Source organism: Sphaeramia orbicularis, chromosome 19 (assembly GCF_902148855.1).
Source record: "Sphaeramia orbicularis chromosome 19, fSphaOr1.1, whole genome shotgun sequence".
Lineage (NCBI taxonomy): Eukaryota > Metazoa > Chordata > Actinopteri > Kurtiformes > Apogonidae > Sphaeramia > Sphaeramia orbicularis.
Genome location: NC_043975.1, coordinates 24,846,558 through 24,863,058, shown reverse-complemented (window position 1 = coordinate 24,863,058; position 16,501 = coordinate 24,846,558). Strand labels below are relative to the sequence as shown.

General features: G+C 38.2%; 1 protein-coding gene across 4 annotated transcripts; it reads right to left on the bottom strand.

Annotated features, from left to right (window-relative positions):
- Positions 1-1,508: 1,508 nt before the first annotated feature.
- plekhm1 (pleckstrin homology domain containing, family M (with RUN domain) member 1) lies at positions 1,509-13,609 on the bottom strand. 4 transcript variants are annotated; one of them, XM_030163164.1, is made up of 12 exons: positions 13,412-13,609; positions 12,440-12,529; positions 11,070-11,311; positions 10,255-10,926; positions 9,191-9,677; positions 8,297-8,453; positions 5,813-6,790; positions 5,519-5,664; positions 5,088-5,281; positions 4,674-4,737; positions 4,425-4,582; positions 1,509-3,004 (listed from the first exon to the last, which is right to left on the bottom strand). In XM_030163164.1, the coding sequence occupies exons 2-12, from the start codon at positions 12,491-12,493 to the stop codon at positions 2,896-2,898; spliced, it is 3,261 nt and encodes a 1,086-aa protein (XP_030019024.1). In that variant the 5' UTR covers positions 12,494-12,529; positions 13,412-13,609; the 3' UTR covers positions 1,509-2,895. The 4 variants fall into 4 exon arrangements, with proteins under 4 accessions (XP_030019024.1, XP_030019022.1, XP_030019025.1 ...); XM_030163162.1 differs by having other exon boundaries at positions 13,416-13,609; XM_030163165.1 differs by having other exon boundaries at positions 9,191-9,674; positions 13,416-13,609.
- Between the last annotated feature and the right edge of the window lie 2,892 nt (positions 13,610-16,501).

Sequence of the window (16,501 nt, the reverse complement as noted above, 5' to 3'; positions counted from 1 at the left end):
AACAAAATAAAAATAGAGTAAATAATAATAATTTAAATAATAAAGTAGCAGTCCTAAGTTTGTTTTATTGTTTTATTTCAGTCTGAAGAACAGTCCACAGATCCATCTAATCCATAGATCCAACAATCACTCCATGAAATGAAAACTTACAATACAAACTTCACTAATTAAATTAATGTATACAGTCAGACTGAAAAGGAGTAGGCTGAGGCTTTCTGCTTATTTTGCCCCCCCCCTTTATACATTATCTTACTACACATTATCTTAACAGCACGTCCTCATCTTTAAGTGAGATGTTTTGCAGCAGTGAAATGATGAGGCTGAAAGTGATATTTCTTCTCCTAAGGGCCCCCAAATCCCTGGTGGCCCCCCCTTTGTAGATCACATGTACTACTGCACTACTAGTCTCCAGCAACTAAGACCATACGTAAAACAGGAAGAACAATAACATTTAAATATAATAAATAAAAATAATGTAAATAGGTCTAAGCGACACAGGCATCAAAATTAATAGTGATCAATTATTTGCAGTCATCACAAAAAGAAAAAAAAAAAAATTCCATTAATAATTACAGTCTACAGACAAATTTAATAAAGTATCGAGATATATTCATGTTTCCACAGTCGGTGATGTTCTGGGATGCTGATGTTGGTCCACTTTGTTTTATCAAATCTGAAGTAAACAGTCTATGAGGAGGTTTTAGAGCAATTCATGCTTCTGTCAGCTCACAAACTTTAATGGAGATGCTGATTTCTTTTACTTAACGGAATTTGGCATCTGCCCACATTGCTAAAGCCACACAGGAATGGTTTGGTGACAATGTATGAGCCAACTTGTCTGACCTGAACCTCACAGAGAATCCATCTGGTATCATCAAGAGGAAAATGAGAGACAGCACAGACTCAACAATACAGATGAGGTCAGTGTTGCTATCAAAGCAACTTGGACTTCCATAGCACCTCAGCAGTACCAGAGGTTGATCAACCCCACATTGAAGCAGAAATTTGTGCAAAAGCATCTTCGACCAATTACTAAGCACATGAATGAACATATTTTTCAGAGGTTTGACATTTCCTTCTGCTGATTGATGCTATTAAATATTGTGATACTAAATTTTTGATTGTCACAAACTGAGACGACCTTTGACCTATTAAGTTTTGAGATTGTACATGTTGATTCACTGGAACGGGGCAACTACTGTACATGAAACTCAGCCTTAACGAACAGCTCTGTTTTGATGCCTTTCAAAAATGCAAGCCAAATGTCTGCGTTAATGAAAAACATCCACTGGTACTTGTTTGGTACAGGTTGAACCAGTTCAGGTGGGTTTTGAGGATAAAAAAAAAAAATCATTTAATCATATGAAACTTTAAATTCAATCATGTACGCCTCTCCTGTAGATTGTTTACACTTTGTTGGCAACTTTTAAAGACACATTTGTTGACGTCAAACTGCAATACATTGATGAACATTGTAAAAAAAAAAAAAGTTTCCACACAGCAATTTGTATTCATCATTTATTTTATATTTCTACATTACACATAGTAAATGATAAAATAAAAAAAAAACAAGAATAACAGTACTGCAGTATGTTGAACTTGCCATTAGGCCACAGTTAGCAATTTCATTGTGATATGTTATGAAAATTCCCCAATAGACTTCACTGTAAACCTTCATAGACTTCTGTTCTCTGCATATACTGCTAATATGTATCTAGATGTATTGTGTGTTAGTTGTAATCCACGTCAGAGAAAAATTTGGAGGACAAAGAATGTATTGGGGGCCATTCCATATGCTAGAGGATATTACAACTGAGCTGCAGTTGGCATACCCATTTAACAGTCATAGCTACAGTGAGTGCAAATATGCAAAATATCAGCAAAACTGGAAAAAAATTTGACTTAAGAATCACTGAGATTAATTTTTTTTCCCACAATAATCTTAATGTACACCAACATGTTTCAAAAGTGTTTTTTTCTGATACATAAATTTCCTCTGTGGGGCTCACCACACAAGCAGCATCAAATATCTCAGCAAATTATTTTCTTAAATCTCTGCTCTGTTTAGACTAGAAGTATTTTTTTTAAACACACAAAATCCCCATTCTGCCAGCTTAAAAAATTAGATGCTTAAGAGAACATTCAACATTGTTTTCCTGGTGATTTTTTTTAACATACACACACAAAAAAAATCAAAGTGTCTAATACAGAAAAAGAATTTTGTCATCATTATGGCAATTTAAAAAGCCTGCCTTGGCATTTTTTACAATGCTTTTTGGCCCAGCATTAGTTACATACCAAGAGTTAAATAGTGTAAAGCTTAAATAAAAAGAAGGCACAATCAAAACCTGTTAATTACAACATTTCAGGTGCTGTTTTTTTCATTAATTTTGTCCAACCACACTGCTGGATTATATTTAAATATCTCACTTTGTGCATCCAAGACAAATGTAAATTGTACAGTAGAGCTCTTCTGGTAAACATGGTGGTTGACAACATTGTAGTCGACACAATAAGACGTAAAGTATTTAAAGTTCTTGGCAATGACCTTCACTTGTGTCCAGTTGTACTATTGATGCCGTGGCACAGCTGAATCAGAATTTGCAGAGGTATGAAAGTCACTGGTCAGTAACAATTGGCTGTGTTAGGTTAACATCACCGAACGAGGCTTACTGTGCCTCTAAAGTAACACAAGAGAGTTCAGCTACTGTAGCACTCTGGTTCTTCCACCGTCCTCTTCGGTGTGTTGGGTTTTAGGTCAGTTAGGTCAGGCATGTCGCTTTCATAATTGCACTTGAGGTTACTTCATGTAAAAGCTAGATTTTGTTTCAATATTCAGTAACGTTTCTTTGTGTTAAAGGGCTACTTCAGGGAACAGCGGTCTGCTGGCTGTGCTCAGTCTTGCAGATCCCTCTCCAGGTATTTCTTCATTCGCAAACAGCGTGGACAGGATTGTCCTGGGGCTTTACAGGCCAGATGAAACACAGCCTTACAATCCTGACACCTGGTTTGGAGAAAAACAAAAATGTATGGTCAGAGTGAAAAGACAGGGTATTTTTGAAATCACATGCATGTTCTTCAAAAACGTTAGACGGCGACATAAATAAGGATACATGTACTTTCTGTAATTTTTTTAAAAAAATGTTGGCATTAAAGGGGTCATATTTTGCTAAACCCACTTTTATTAGTCTTTGGTGGATTTATTTGCGTATTAGGGGACCCTAACAGTTCAAAAAGATTGAATTTGAACCCTCCAGGTGCTGCAAAGTTATCTTTATATTCATTCCAGCAAAAATTGAGTGGATTTCTACAACTCATTTCAACTCCTGCTTAGTTTGTTACGTTTTAGAAGTAGTTACGCCACAACATTTGCACGTACAAGGACTTTCAACGAACATTTCTCCGAGTACCCAATAATTGTTTATCAGCAGGAGCGGTTGTAGTAAAAACTAAAAATATGTCCAAACTTTAAGCCGATTGCCTAAAATGTACAGTTATTGGTTGTATTAACGAACACAAGTGGCTGAACGGGACAAAAAGCACTGTCAACAACCTGGAGGAGGTGGGGCGTGTAGTGGCTCATTTGGATTTAAAGGGCCAGCGCTCAGAACAACCTGTCTCGTGTCATTAGCCAGAAATAGGGTTGAAGATGAGCCTGTGGAGTTTAATTAATGAAGAATTCAGACCCAAGCATAGCATTTACAGTGTATGTAGACCACAGGGAAATGTTAATGTATAATTCCATTTGAAAAAGCAAAATATCACTCCTTTAACTATCACTTTAAACAGTTAAGGGATACAAAAAACTGCCACAGCTAAAAGAGGATCATGTTTTCTAACGTGTATGAAATGTTTAGAAATTTTATCAGCACTGACAGCTGAAATACATACAAAGTCCCCACCTAGATTTAACAAAACAAATAGGTCAGATCCTTCCACTGGATAATTACAGTACTATTTCAGAAGTTTCAGCTGCAATAAGTTCTTTAACCTTAAATGATGCAGTGAGGAACTTCTCACTTCTTAAACAGTCATCAGTTTGCAAAAGGAAAATAAAAACTGGACAGTGATTCAGTAGAAAAAGGTCAAGTGATCTGATGAGGGAGGAGGTCCAGCACTGTCTCCACACTGAACCTGTTCCAGAGTGATGGGCATCAGGGTGATAAGAGTTAGATGCAGTGATTACCCGTCATGCCTGGTGCCTACAGTACTAGCCTGTGGAGGCAGTGTTATGATCTGGGGTTGCTTCAGTTGGTCAGGTCTAGGATCAGTAACATTAAGTGTAAAAACAGCAAAAATTGTGGAAATAAAGGCGACGTTGCATAACCTTCTCAAAACAATGCTGCAGACATCAGCTTCAGATGGTCAAATGGCTGTAAATGATCAGTAGAAGTATTCAAACAGATGTGGTGATGATAGCGTACCGTGTGGTGCTTTCAAACTGGAATGGGAAGATAATTTCGTTGGAGTGGCACGTCTGACAAATGAAGCCGCGTTGTGTACACAGGTCACACTGGAACACATGGTTGGAGGCATACTGTGCCATTGTAATCAGGAAGGTTACATATTGGCCCTCTGCTATCTGAAATACAAAAAGACAACATAAAAATTCATACATTAGGGTCGAGGAGGCACAGGAGCAGTGACATAATGTTTTCAGTGTAGCTGTATACCTGTCGTAGGTCCATGACACTGTACAGGTGGCTGGACTCCAACAGGTACGACCGCTGTCCAATTCTGGAGGGAGAAAAAGAAATGTACTAAAGTATGTAACAAATACGGAAGAGGATTATGGCCACTGGGAGAAAAAATAAATTAAGGTTCAATATTTTTTTTTATTAACATTATTATTATTATTATTATGAGAAAAAAGTCTGAATTCTGTGATTGAAGTCAGAATTGTAAGGAAAAAAAAGTTAGAATTCTGACTTTTTTCTCAGAGTCATAATAAAAAGTATATTGGACCTAAATTTTTCTTTTTTTCCAGTGGCCCTAATCCTCTTCCATAAACAAACTACTAGAGTAAAAGTATTTATCACTAAAGTTATAACGTTCATAAAAAAAAACATTTCAAGTGTAAATCATACACAGCTTGTAACTTCTTCCAGGCTCCGCTGCGGCAGATGAGCAGGTAGTCGCCCAGCAAGCGTAGTTTCTGCCTCAGACTGTGGGCCTGAGCCATGGACTCTGCATGCTTCACCAGCTCCGGGTTCAGCTGCTCCAGGTTCAACAAAGGCTCCTGTTCTACCTGAGCGAGCAGCCGCAGTGCCCTCTTAGAGACCTGGCGAGAAACAATGAAGTAAGGTCACTAGGATAAGATTACTGACATGGCAAGTAGCATTGTACATCTCAGTTTTACTTATGCTCAATTAGTACAAATAATATGATACAGTATTAGGTCTGCAGTAGCCTTTAAAACATCAGATATATTGTGCACATTTCAACAACAGAACATGTTCCTGGTTTACAAACGTGCATTGTATGTGAATTCAAAGGTCTGCAGATGTACTGCACCCACCTCTCGTCGTGTGAGGTCCCAGTTATGGACCATGCGTGAAGGAATGATGGTTGTGTCTCCCTGGTGGCATGAGTCACAGTAGTACTGGCCTGAGAACTCACATAACCTGGCTCTGCCCAAAGATGGGCCAATCTGCTGAGGACATCCTGTACATGACAGAAAAGACCTTTAACTCACAACCATGAACATGCAAATCAAATAACAGAAAACAACAACACCTAAGACCGTCACATATACAGTATGTCTGCCTGAATTAAGCTTAATTGAATCAAGAAGGATAAAAAACCTACTTACCTGCACATTTGAAGTTCTGGCTGTCCAGGCCCTTCTCTGATGGGACTGTACAGAGGTGACTTAAAAGTGTTCCATCTTCTTTTAGTCTGTGCTGCACAAGTCTGTGAAGGTTTCCAGCCATTTCCAAGCGGGCTACAACTGGCTCCTCAGAGGCGCCATCCTCCCCACTCTCCAAGTACGAGTCCAGAGCTCCACGGATCAGGACCCTCCACAAACGCGCTTCGTCACCATTTTCTGCCCTGAGTCTAAGTGTCTCTCTAATGGTTAAGACTTTAAAACAGGCTGGTCCACCTAGGGACACATCAGGTACCACATCCCTAATTTCCTCAATAGAGTGATTTAGCCGCATAAACTTTCTACCCTCTTGAACCTTGAAGCCTTTCAAAGCCTCTAAGGAAAGAGAAAAGACTAGAGGTACCCATGTCCGAGCCTCAGGATCTGTAGAGAGGTACAAAACAGATTCTTTGATAGCATCTGTTTCCAAATCAACAGTACGTGTCCATTCAAATGCCTGTGGAGGAGGAGCATCCTGCCCTACACTTATCCCTGAGTCACAGGATGAGAAGCCCCGCTCAGGGCTGGATGGGGCAGAGGTTGGGGATGCGAGTTCATCCACAGCATTTTCACAGGGATGTTGAAGCACCTCCCACTGGTCATCAAAACGAGATGCTGGCCGACATTTATTGACAGCCTCGACAATTCGGTCCACCCAGTCCTCAGCTTCATCATGGTTGGCCGCTCTGAGGTACAGTCGCTTCCCAGGAAAGGCCAACTCAAAGCGACCCTCAGGTGACGTGATGCGAGCTTCTTCGCATCGCACCAAAGAGCAGTTATCGCAACATGTCCGCTCTTCTGCATTGAGATATAGGCGGAACTCAAAGGGCGACAGCTCACAGTAGTAGTCACGCCACATTCCCATTGCGCCACGTCGTTCAAGGTGACCAAGTTTCAATAACCCCCGAAATGGGTTAGAAAGCCCTGAAAAACAATGGAAAATGAAGGAAAAGAGTCAGCATAGATGTTTCGAATTAGAGACCAAAGATGTTTTGTCAAAACTGCTTTCAACACAACTGTGTCTGATCTTGATTTCACTGAAAAGACATTTTACCAAAATGTATTAATAGTACCAAAGTACTGTGGTTCTTCAAGTGGAGTCTGGGGTCTCCTGAGGATCTGTGACCCATAACCAAGGGATATGCAAAGTAATTTGCAATAAAGTGTAAAACTGTGTCTGTACCTGTAAAGTGAAAGTGCACCACCTAGTGGTAAAATCTGGTATACCAGTTCAGTCTGCTGTTCCCACACTAGGAGTATCATTAAAAGTGAAGATAAACAGATAATGACCATTTGAGCTAATAAAACAACCCCACTGTACCCCTTACTCTCACCCATATTAACACTGGGATAATACAAACTCTAATCAAATCAATCTGTCATGAATCACTCACTTCACTCAGGGTAAGACAAACTGGTCCTGCTGCTGTTTATATGCTCATTAACCAGCTATGTAACAGGTGAGCTTACAGAAATATTTTATGAAGTAACAGGTTCAATCATGCATTTTGTAACACTATAGCAATAACTTCCATTATCTAATCAGAGCTTTCTGTGCATTTTTTCCTGAATAATTACCTTACCTAATAATTAATAAGTTTGTTATTTTAAAGTTGAAGTGTTCACTGACAGTCAGCTTTAGACTGATTATGTTAAATGTCAGGGTTTATTAGAACTAGACCGTTTTGAATACTGTTTACTTTTGATAGATTTTAACATCAATAACTTGAAAATCATATATGCTGTCATGTTAAGTCCAGATGCAACTTGAAAAAAAAGGTCTGAACTATTGAGGTTAAAAAGATTTAGAGTACAAATGGTTCCAGTGGTATCTAATAAGTATGTATTTAATTAATAGTACAAATATGAATGGGTCTCTGGTCCCAAGATGCAGAGTCTATTTTATAGTTCTCGACGAGGTTCTACAGTAATGCCTTTTCTTTCCGGTTATTTTTAAATCGCTCTAAACCCATGTGACTCATTCAGGCAACATTCCTCAGGTGGAAAGTCAGGTGTGATGCAAGTCCATGAAACATAATGCATTCATGATGTCACTTCAGGTGTTTTCCATATTTACAGTTGAGGGAAACTGCTGATGTAACGCTGACTGTAGTGAACTCAGGAAATTAGCAGTTTACAGCTGTGTTTCTGATGCACCTTTGACCACCATAAAGTTATCGACTGTAACCAAATTTGCTGACCTGATCCCTTACGTAAAACACAAGTTCACTGGTTTGTCTGACATTTGTAGAGAATTTTGATCTTTGTTTATGCACTGCTTTTTAATGCTCCATAAACTCAGTGATTTAATATTATCTTTGTACTCGCAGTATGGAGCAATCTGTGCTTGTCTGTAGTTCTATTCCTCATGTATCAAATAGTTTGCTGATTTAATTCCAAATATTTAATCAGAATATAGAGACAGAATACCTATTTGTCTGCGATGGACGACACTGGGAGGTGACGGGGGGACCTTGGGCTCAGGGGCCTGTGCACCAAGGGCAGAAGGAGCCACCTCATCCTGATCCGACATCTCCTCCAGATGGGGTTTATAGATGTCATCCTCAGAGATCCATGAGCGAGAGTGCTGCAAAACAAATAACAAAAGTGTCTTTATTTGGAGAACCAGGCAGTTGGGAAATGAATCTACCAAATATTTTCAATACTGCTGCTGTTTCACATTTGATATAGCTCTCAGTGAACATAACTGAGCCAAGTTTATTGCTGAGTGGATGGTGTGCAAACACTTCCTGTTTCTATCATGTGATTTTGAGGTTAGTAGTGCGAGAACCAGATGAGGCTATAATGAATGGTCTCTTTCTTGATTCAAGTTCAAGTACTATTAAAAAGAACAAATGTGTCACTATTTTAACTAAGTCTATTACATATTCTGGAGTTCCATGTAGTGTTGTAAGTTTTGCAATAAGCAGATTACCGCACAGGACATACACTCTTTGCTCTTTATTCCTGAGTGTCCAACCAGAGCAACAGTGGAAATTCACAATATACCAATACATCACCCCCCTTCTTTTTTCTTAAAGACTTATGTGACTTCACTGACTGACTGCATGAATCACTGTTTCATTAAAGGAGTGGAAAAAACTGAACAAAGGCTTAAGTACTGAAAGCCTTACTTAATTGTCTTAATCTGGTTGGTTATATGGTAAATCAGGTGAATGTCTGTGGGTAATCACAGGTCGAAACCACAATAAAATGTCTAAATTGGTAACTGATAATGAAATAATTCACAAACCTATTGTTATTTTTATACATTAATGCTGTTTTTGCTTTCTAACAAAAAGCTATTTGTTAAAATATACTCACTGGTAGGGATTCTGACGACAGTTTCCTACTTAGGATGCTGGTAGAGCGCCGTGCACCTTGGTGTTCTGAAGACTCCACGAGGCTCTTTGTTAAACTCTCTTCTTCTGTGAAAAGCTCATTTTTGTCCTGGTCATCGATGTTTTTTACTTCTTCTACAGTCGTTTTAACTGTAGAGCATGTGTCAGAGTCCAAGGGGAGCTCAGATGAGTTGTTAATGCACATTTCAGAGGAGTGTTCAATATGGTTCTCGTTGCTTGACAATGTTAGCTCAACTGATGCTGGTGCAGACTCTGAAGGTGCAGAATCATGGAGCTGGTCTACCTGCTCTTGTGATGGTGTAGCAGGGGTTTCACTGTCGGACCCACTAAAAATGGCATTCTCAGAGAACTGGTCTGGACCTGTGCTGGAAACAAAGGAGTCTTCACGCATAGAGTCCTGACTGCAGTGGTCCTGACTCTCCCGAAAGTCAGGAGAGTTTCTGAAGCTGCTGAAACATAACAGAGGATTCATATAAATAACTTGCTGAGAGATTACAATGAAAGTATTTATCTAATAACCCCAAAGTGATAAAATTTATGATTAAAAGGTTTTTTTTTAATGAAGTGATTAATGCGTAGTTAGTTTTGGGTTAGAGTGGGTCACACTGAGCCAGACTTCGGTGATGCTCCAAACACAGAAAACAATTGGATTTTCCTTCATGTTTTTTCCAACTTCAGAAGGAACTCTAACACCTGAAGTTCCTAATTTGAGTGTTTTGTTGTACCAGCTGCAGTGGCCTTCAGTGTCAATATTTTCAACAACCTTCAACCAAGCAGCAAATGCCACATTCACAAGACAGGTCTAACTATACAGTTATCCATATTTGATTAAAGAAAAACTGACAGAAACAATTATAACTTCATTTTAATAACACACTGATGTGACACGTTTGCTGGGTGCTTTGATAAATTCATGCTTCACAGTTTACATTAGGGCCTATAATTCAGATTACTGTTTTTTAGATTTTTTTTTACCTATCACAAGCAATGTTTCTGTCACATTTCACAACAAAAAAAGGTACATACTCTTTTTGTGGCCTCCTGGTGCAGGTGTTGACAACAGACACCTCCAGGTCACTGGATGACCACTGTTCACCTGAAGGGCTTCGGGGGTCCTGCCCCTGTAGGAGGCTATCAGAGCTTAAACTGGAGGAGAGCTGAGAGGAGCCTGTGGTGTCGAGGCTCAAGTTAGATGAACTGAGACCAGTCCTACCTTCTGGCAACACACCTGACCCACTCCCTTCCTGCAGCACTGGGCACCCTCTCAGCATATCCAATGCATCTGAAGAGCCAGATGACTGAGACATTGTATCCCATGACTCTTTATACACCGGTTTTGAACCAGCAACAACTCCACCGTTGACGGACACTTCAAGAGTTTCTGCCTGGGACAGAGGGCAGAGTCCAGCAAGAGCCAGTGGTGTAGTGGTCCACTCTTTGAGGACAGCAGACTTGTAAGAAAGGCTAAATGTAAGTGAGCCCAGTCCCTGGAGGTAGCTGAGGAGTACTTCTCTCTCCTCCATGTTTAGGAGCAGGGCACTGGGCTGATAGTGAGCCTGTAGCTTGGAGTTCTCCCGAAATAGTGATGCAAGATAGCACTCCAGTAGGCCATGGTTGAGGGCCAACCGCAGCCATGCTCGACAACGACCCACATCTGTACTCACAAAGGCGAGCTTCTCCAGTTCTGTGATCACATCACTGTGGATTTAACAGAAAGAGTTTTATTTTGATTACCTTATAAATGATCTTGTTAATGTTTATTGCAGGTTACAGCTACAGTTGATAATTCAATCACTGTTGATATGACATCAACTGAAGAATGTGACTTCATTTTCACTTACCGGTGTGTTACAGTCTTAAGAAGGCTCCAGAAAACAGGCTGGGGGAGGGGTTTTCTGTCTCCTTTTCTACCTCGGCTCCCATTTCCCACACCTATGTACTTGCTTTTAATTCCGTGGATGAAGATGGCTTCCAGGGCACAGCAGAGCAGGTTTGCATCTTCATCTTCACTGGTTACCACAGCATCTGATGTTACAAAGCGCTTCTGCAAGGCCTTGAGTGACAGTGCCAATTTCTCTTTGATCTATGTGACGACATAGGTGTTTTTAAGACATTAACATAGTTGCTGTTAGATATGACTATAAGTACACATCCAGTTCAAAAACACACTTATTCACAAAAACACAGCCAAAGATTGCGCACACACACACACACACACACACACACACACACACACACATGCACACACACACACACAAATACAGCCAGACATATGTTTACAAAACACGTTCTGTAAATTGCAAACAGAAAGGTGACACCTGGTGTCACTTGACATGCAACGAAAAAGAAAGTGCACATACAGACCTACATTTTAGAACAGGTTTTGCCCTGAACACTTTACTTTCTACAATGAGTATTGGAACACACTTTGGCTGTGCTTGACTAGGCAGCATTTAGTCTTGAAGAGGGCTTTCTAATTTTTAAAAAATCTTTTGGTAGTGACAATTATAAAAAAAAAAAAAAGCATAATTGTGTAATAAACATTCCATCTTACATTATGATTGCAAATACAACTACATGTGTAGGCTAAGTAAACAATTGCTTCAAAGATCAGTATAACAATTCAGTACACTGCATTCAGAATCAATTTGCTAAATAGACTAGAGGTCAAAATTCCAGCAACACTTGTAGTAGGTGCTACTTCAGGTTTGAGATATTAAGATTTACTACTTCTCTTTCTCTCCATGCATCTTGAAAGTACTCTAAGTGAAGCTGACAGAAGCTCTACTTCTAAAATAAACTGGAGCATGAAATACAACAAGACTCAAAGAACACTACATTTAAAGAAAATGACGGCTTTCAGATCAGTTAATCCAAAGCTTTGTCTTCATTGATATCAGGGAATGCTACTCTTTGTCTTGAGGTACTCTGACCATGAAATCACATCTGATAGGTTATTATGATGATGGTTCAAAAACATATCAGTTACTCAAGTGACTGAATTCAACAGGGAAATGTTTAACAATGTTGAGTATAGATATAACAATGATACTACAACATAAATACTATTCAAATACCACAAGTTCAAAGATGAAACTACTCAATGATGCTAACCTCCTTCACCCCAAAGAGAAGTGCCAAAGTAACAACATAAAAATTAAAGCAAAAGTACCGTAAGTGTCAAAGTGATTATACAAAGACTGTGTTTTACCTGTTTAACATCTTTAGCCTCAGATGGCGCATCTGGCATCTGTGTAGATAACATGGCATTTCCTGGAAAAGCTTACTTAGACATGGCAATCTGATAACACAAGGACAAAACAATTATTTTGTCAAATGCAAAACAAGATTACCAACCAGTTGCTACACTACAGTACAATGAACGTTGATTTCCAATTAAAAGGGCATCTGAGATGGATAAACAAGTAGTGCAAGATTCCGTGTCAGACAGACGGGAAAAACATGTGATGATGAAGACATTCTTCTCTTTTTTTTCCTTCTCTTTCTCACAGCTACCACCACGTCCAAACACGAAGCTATCTTTACATTTTCAACCACGGGACTGTATTCTGCGACAGATCTGCTATTTCATGGTTTCCACTTTGCGACTGGGTCATGTGAGGCGCTGATTGTGAGCCAGGGAAGTAGCTCCAAACAGTCTACAACTTAGTTCCCTTATCATAAATTACTCAGAGAAATCCGAATACAAGTAATCAATCATGCAGATATCGTTGTTGTTAATCACAGCAAGATTAATGCAACACAAATCAGCTTTAAGTAGAAACGTCCTGTCAAAATAGAGTAAATGTTACTTGGCAAAAAAAAGGGCTTAGATACAGTGGTAACAAATGTGCAACGCTTTAAAATACATACATCTTGTTAGCTAGATGATTGCTTCATTAAGTCCAGAGATGTCACGTTACTTAAATCCTGTCTCATCTCTGTAATCTCCCTGACTTCAAGTTGCATGTATTGTGTTAGCTTTAGCGTTGGGCGTGTATAGATACTGAAACACGACGGAAGAGATAAGAAACTATACAAATATAAAGAGAGAACAGGAAAAGAAACCCAAGAAACAACGGAAGTAAAGTTACACGACATTAAAACAAACGATAACGCTGGTTTTAGAGTGTCAACAGCAACTAATTAGCTATAATGTTAGCAGATTACTCCGCTCTTTTACCTACCAAAACAGGTAAGATAACTTGTCAATAAAGTCCAAAACGGTGCAGTTTATGTCGGCTGTATCCCATTAAATGCCCTTCAGTTCGTATAGATGCCTTCCACTACCCATATCGAAATAATTATCTGTGGTTTGTTTTTCTCTGAGCCGGGGTTGAAACGCTTTCTCGCCACTATCCAACTCGGAACAAGTGCATTATGGGAAGTTGACTAGACCCATGATGCATTCACGACACCTCGGAAAATTGTTAGATGCATTTGTCCCCGTATTTTAATTTTTCTTCTAATCCAAAAACTTCTAGGAATACTGAGAACGTTTGAGTAATTCTTACCCAAATTCTGGATTATATTTGTTTTAACACAAATGGCATTACATGTTGTTATTATAATGTGTCACGTGTTACTTTATTACCAACATTAGTGGCTATCTGTGATATTTGTAAACATGTTAAGGTCCACCATAAGAGTTTACATAATATATCACATGCATGCTATTAATTAGCAGGCCGACTGCTGGAATAGTATGAGTGAAGGTAGTGGCGGTAGAAGCAGTAGAAAAGATGGATCCTAAAGTTCCACAGGGAACCTAAAGGCAGCACAGCTTTTGAGCGTGCTGATGTTGTTGTTGCTGACATGTGAGGACATCATGTTCCTTGTACTGTCCCACAAAGACTTCCCTCCAAACTAATTAGACAGCTCTAAAAGTTTTTACACCCATATTTACTTTGCTAAAACAAATTCAGTTACTTTTATCAAACCTTCGGGAAGAAATAAGTTTATATAAAACCAAAATTAGTAATAAGCCATCTTCTCTAACTGACTTAATGACATCAAAGATTGGTTGTCTAAATCTGTGTCATTTCTTACAGAGACAACAGAATGTCAAAACCCTCAAGCTTTCTGCCTACCCACAAATCAGTACAGTAGACTACATTTCAACATGAGGAATTACAATAGACCATAGATGTAATCTCTGATTTTGATTCAGTCATAATCGTACAGTAGCCTATATTATCAAAGTTTATTGAACATAACATAATGAATAACATTTTAAACCCATAGTTATTTTTTTTAAATCTTCATAACTTGATATTTTATATTGTTCATTGCCCATAAAGTTGGAATAAAATATGTTTACATCATCCTATTAAATTATTATGGCAATCATGTGCATACTCGTACGTAATCATAGCACCTGGTCAAAGGGGATTATTGATATAAATAGTAACAAAAAGAGGAATGTGTCTGAAAACAAAATTATTCCAACTTTATGGGCAACAGTGTATTTTAAAAACACATGCATGCATGTCAGTGGAAGAGTCGTAGTGGACTTGAGTGTCATTTTCCACTTAGATGCTGTACAATCAATCAATCAGTCAATCAATCAATCAATCAATCAAAGTAAAGTATATGAAAAAAAGTAAATAAAAAACAAAAAGATCAAATCAGCCTGTTCACATGAAAGCCTTTCTTAGTGCCTCAGGAAAACAAGTCTGGATCAGTGTTAAAATATTTGTGCATCTCTTGCAGAAAATCATTAGACTATGGCTACATTACACATGTTGGCAGTTTACAGTTTGTCAATAACTGCATATTTAATGCATAAAGACCCAAGCAACCAATAGCATCTACTGATCTAAACTGTTTAATACCTGTTGATCCATGTCCATATATGTAAATAAATGGTGAAAATGTAGTTTATCATCTTTTCATGCATCAGATATGACCCATTTGGACGTTCAGAGGCTCTGTAGTTACTGTGGAAGCACAGTCACCTTCTACAACATTTATTCACCAGTAAAACCCATGGAGTTGGATCAATGATAGAGGATGGAGGCACTTGTTTATGTTCAGTTAATGAGAGATTTTACTGAAAAAGTCAATTTTTCTTCTGTTTTCTCAGTTTCTGATATTATAACCACTGAATTTACTCTGAGCTCTAATGTACATCTACATGATCAGTATATTAAATATAGACAAATACCTGATTTACACCCGAAAAAAAATGAAACTAAAGAGGATAATATTACAATAAATGGTGATAAATCACTCAAGAAAGGTTAAATATACAGAAAAATTTATTTGGGAATTGCCACAGAAGTAGCACTGGGTCTTTATGGGTTAATAATAGAATCTATGCAAGTAATTTCATTGGACGACACACAATGACAATAAAGTATTCTATTCTATTCTATTCTATTCTATTCTATTCTATTCTATTCTATTCTATTCTTAACAGCATTTTTAGTCCTAAATGTCTGTCTCTTCAACCTGACGTGGTTAAAATCAACTGACAGATGTTAAAAGCTTAGAGACTAAAGGGAAAACAACACAGTAAATAATGTGTTACACTAACATTGTATGTTTTATAAAGTAATATAATGTAATATAAACTTAATTTTCTGGAGGACTCTACCCAAGGCATCAATAAAGTTCTGTCTAATCTAATCTAATCTAATCTAATCTAATCTAATCTAATCTAATCTAATCTAAAACATGATGAATCTATAACCTTTATTAGTGTATTGCGTAGCTCGTTTCAAGATGCAGAAAATTCAATTATAACATACAGGTAAAACAAAACACTGACGTCATAGTGCATACAACATTCCAGTTCAATAAAATCACAGAGTCAACCAGCTTTTCACTGAGGCTTTCACTGCTGGTGTAATGTGCGTCACTGCCCACAATCACTTTCATTTTCTCTATCGAAAACGCAGCGTGCACTTGCTCAGCTCAGGGACAAACCCTTATGCGGTCCTGTTTTAAGCAGAAGTAGATTATGATTATGATTTGTCCAATAAATCACACAGAACATCTAATGACTGAACCATTCTGGTATATTCAGTGCTAAATTATTATTTCATAAAGCAGTGTGCGTGGAAAATACGCAAGAATGATCATAATAGATGTTATGATAAAAATAAAAATAAAAATAACGGGAATAAAAATCAGCAAAACAAACATAAAACTAAAAGTGATCCTAATTCGACTCCAAATTTGGAAAACACTTTTTATTAATGCACCTTTTTATTAAGATGTTAACGTCATTACAGACTTATTATGAGCATTTGATTTAAGCTACATTTAA

Coding starts and splice junctions, on each gene's coding strand:
- plekhm1 (XM_030163164.1), bottom strand. CDS start 12,493: ATGTTATCTACACAGATGCCAGATGCGCCATCTGAGGCTAAAGATGTT. Junction 8,454..9,190: donor TGTCGTCAGAATCCCTACCA/GTGAGTATATTT, acceptor TTTGTTTTGCAG/CACTCTCGCTCATGGATCTC. Junction 5,282..5,518: donor GGGACCTCACACGACGAGAG/GTGGGTGCAGTA, acceptor GTTTCTCGCCAG/GTCTCTAAGAGGGCACTGCG.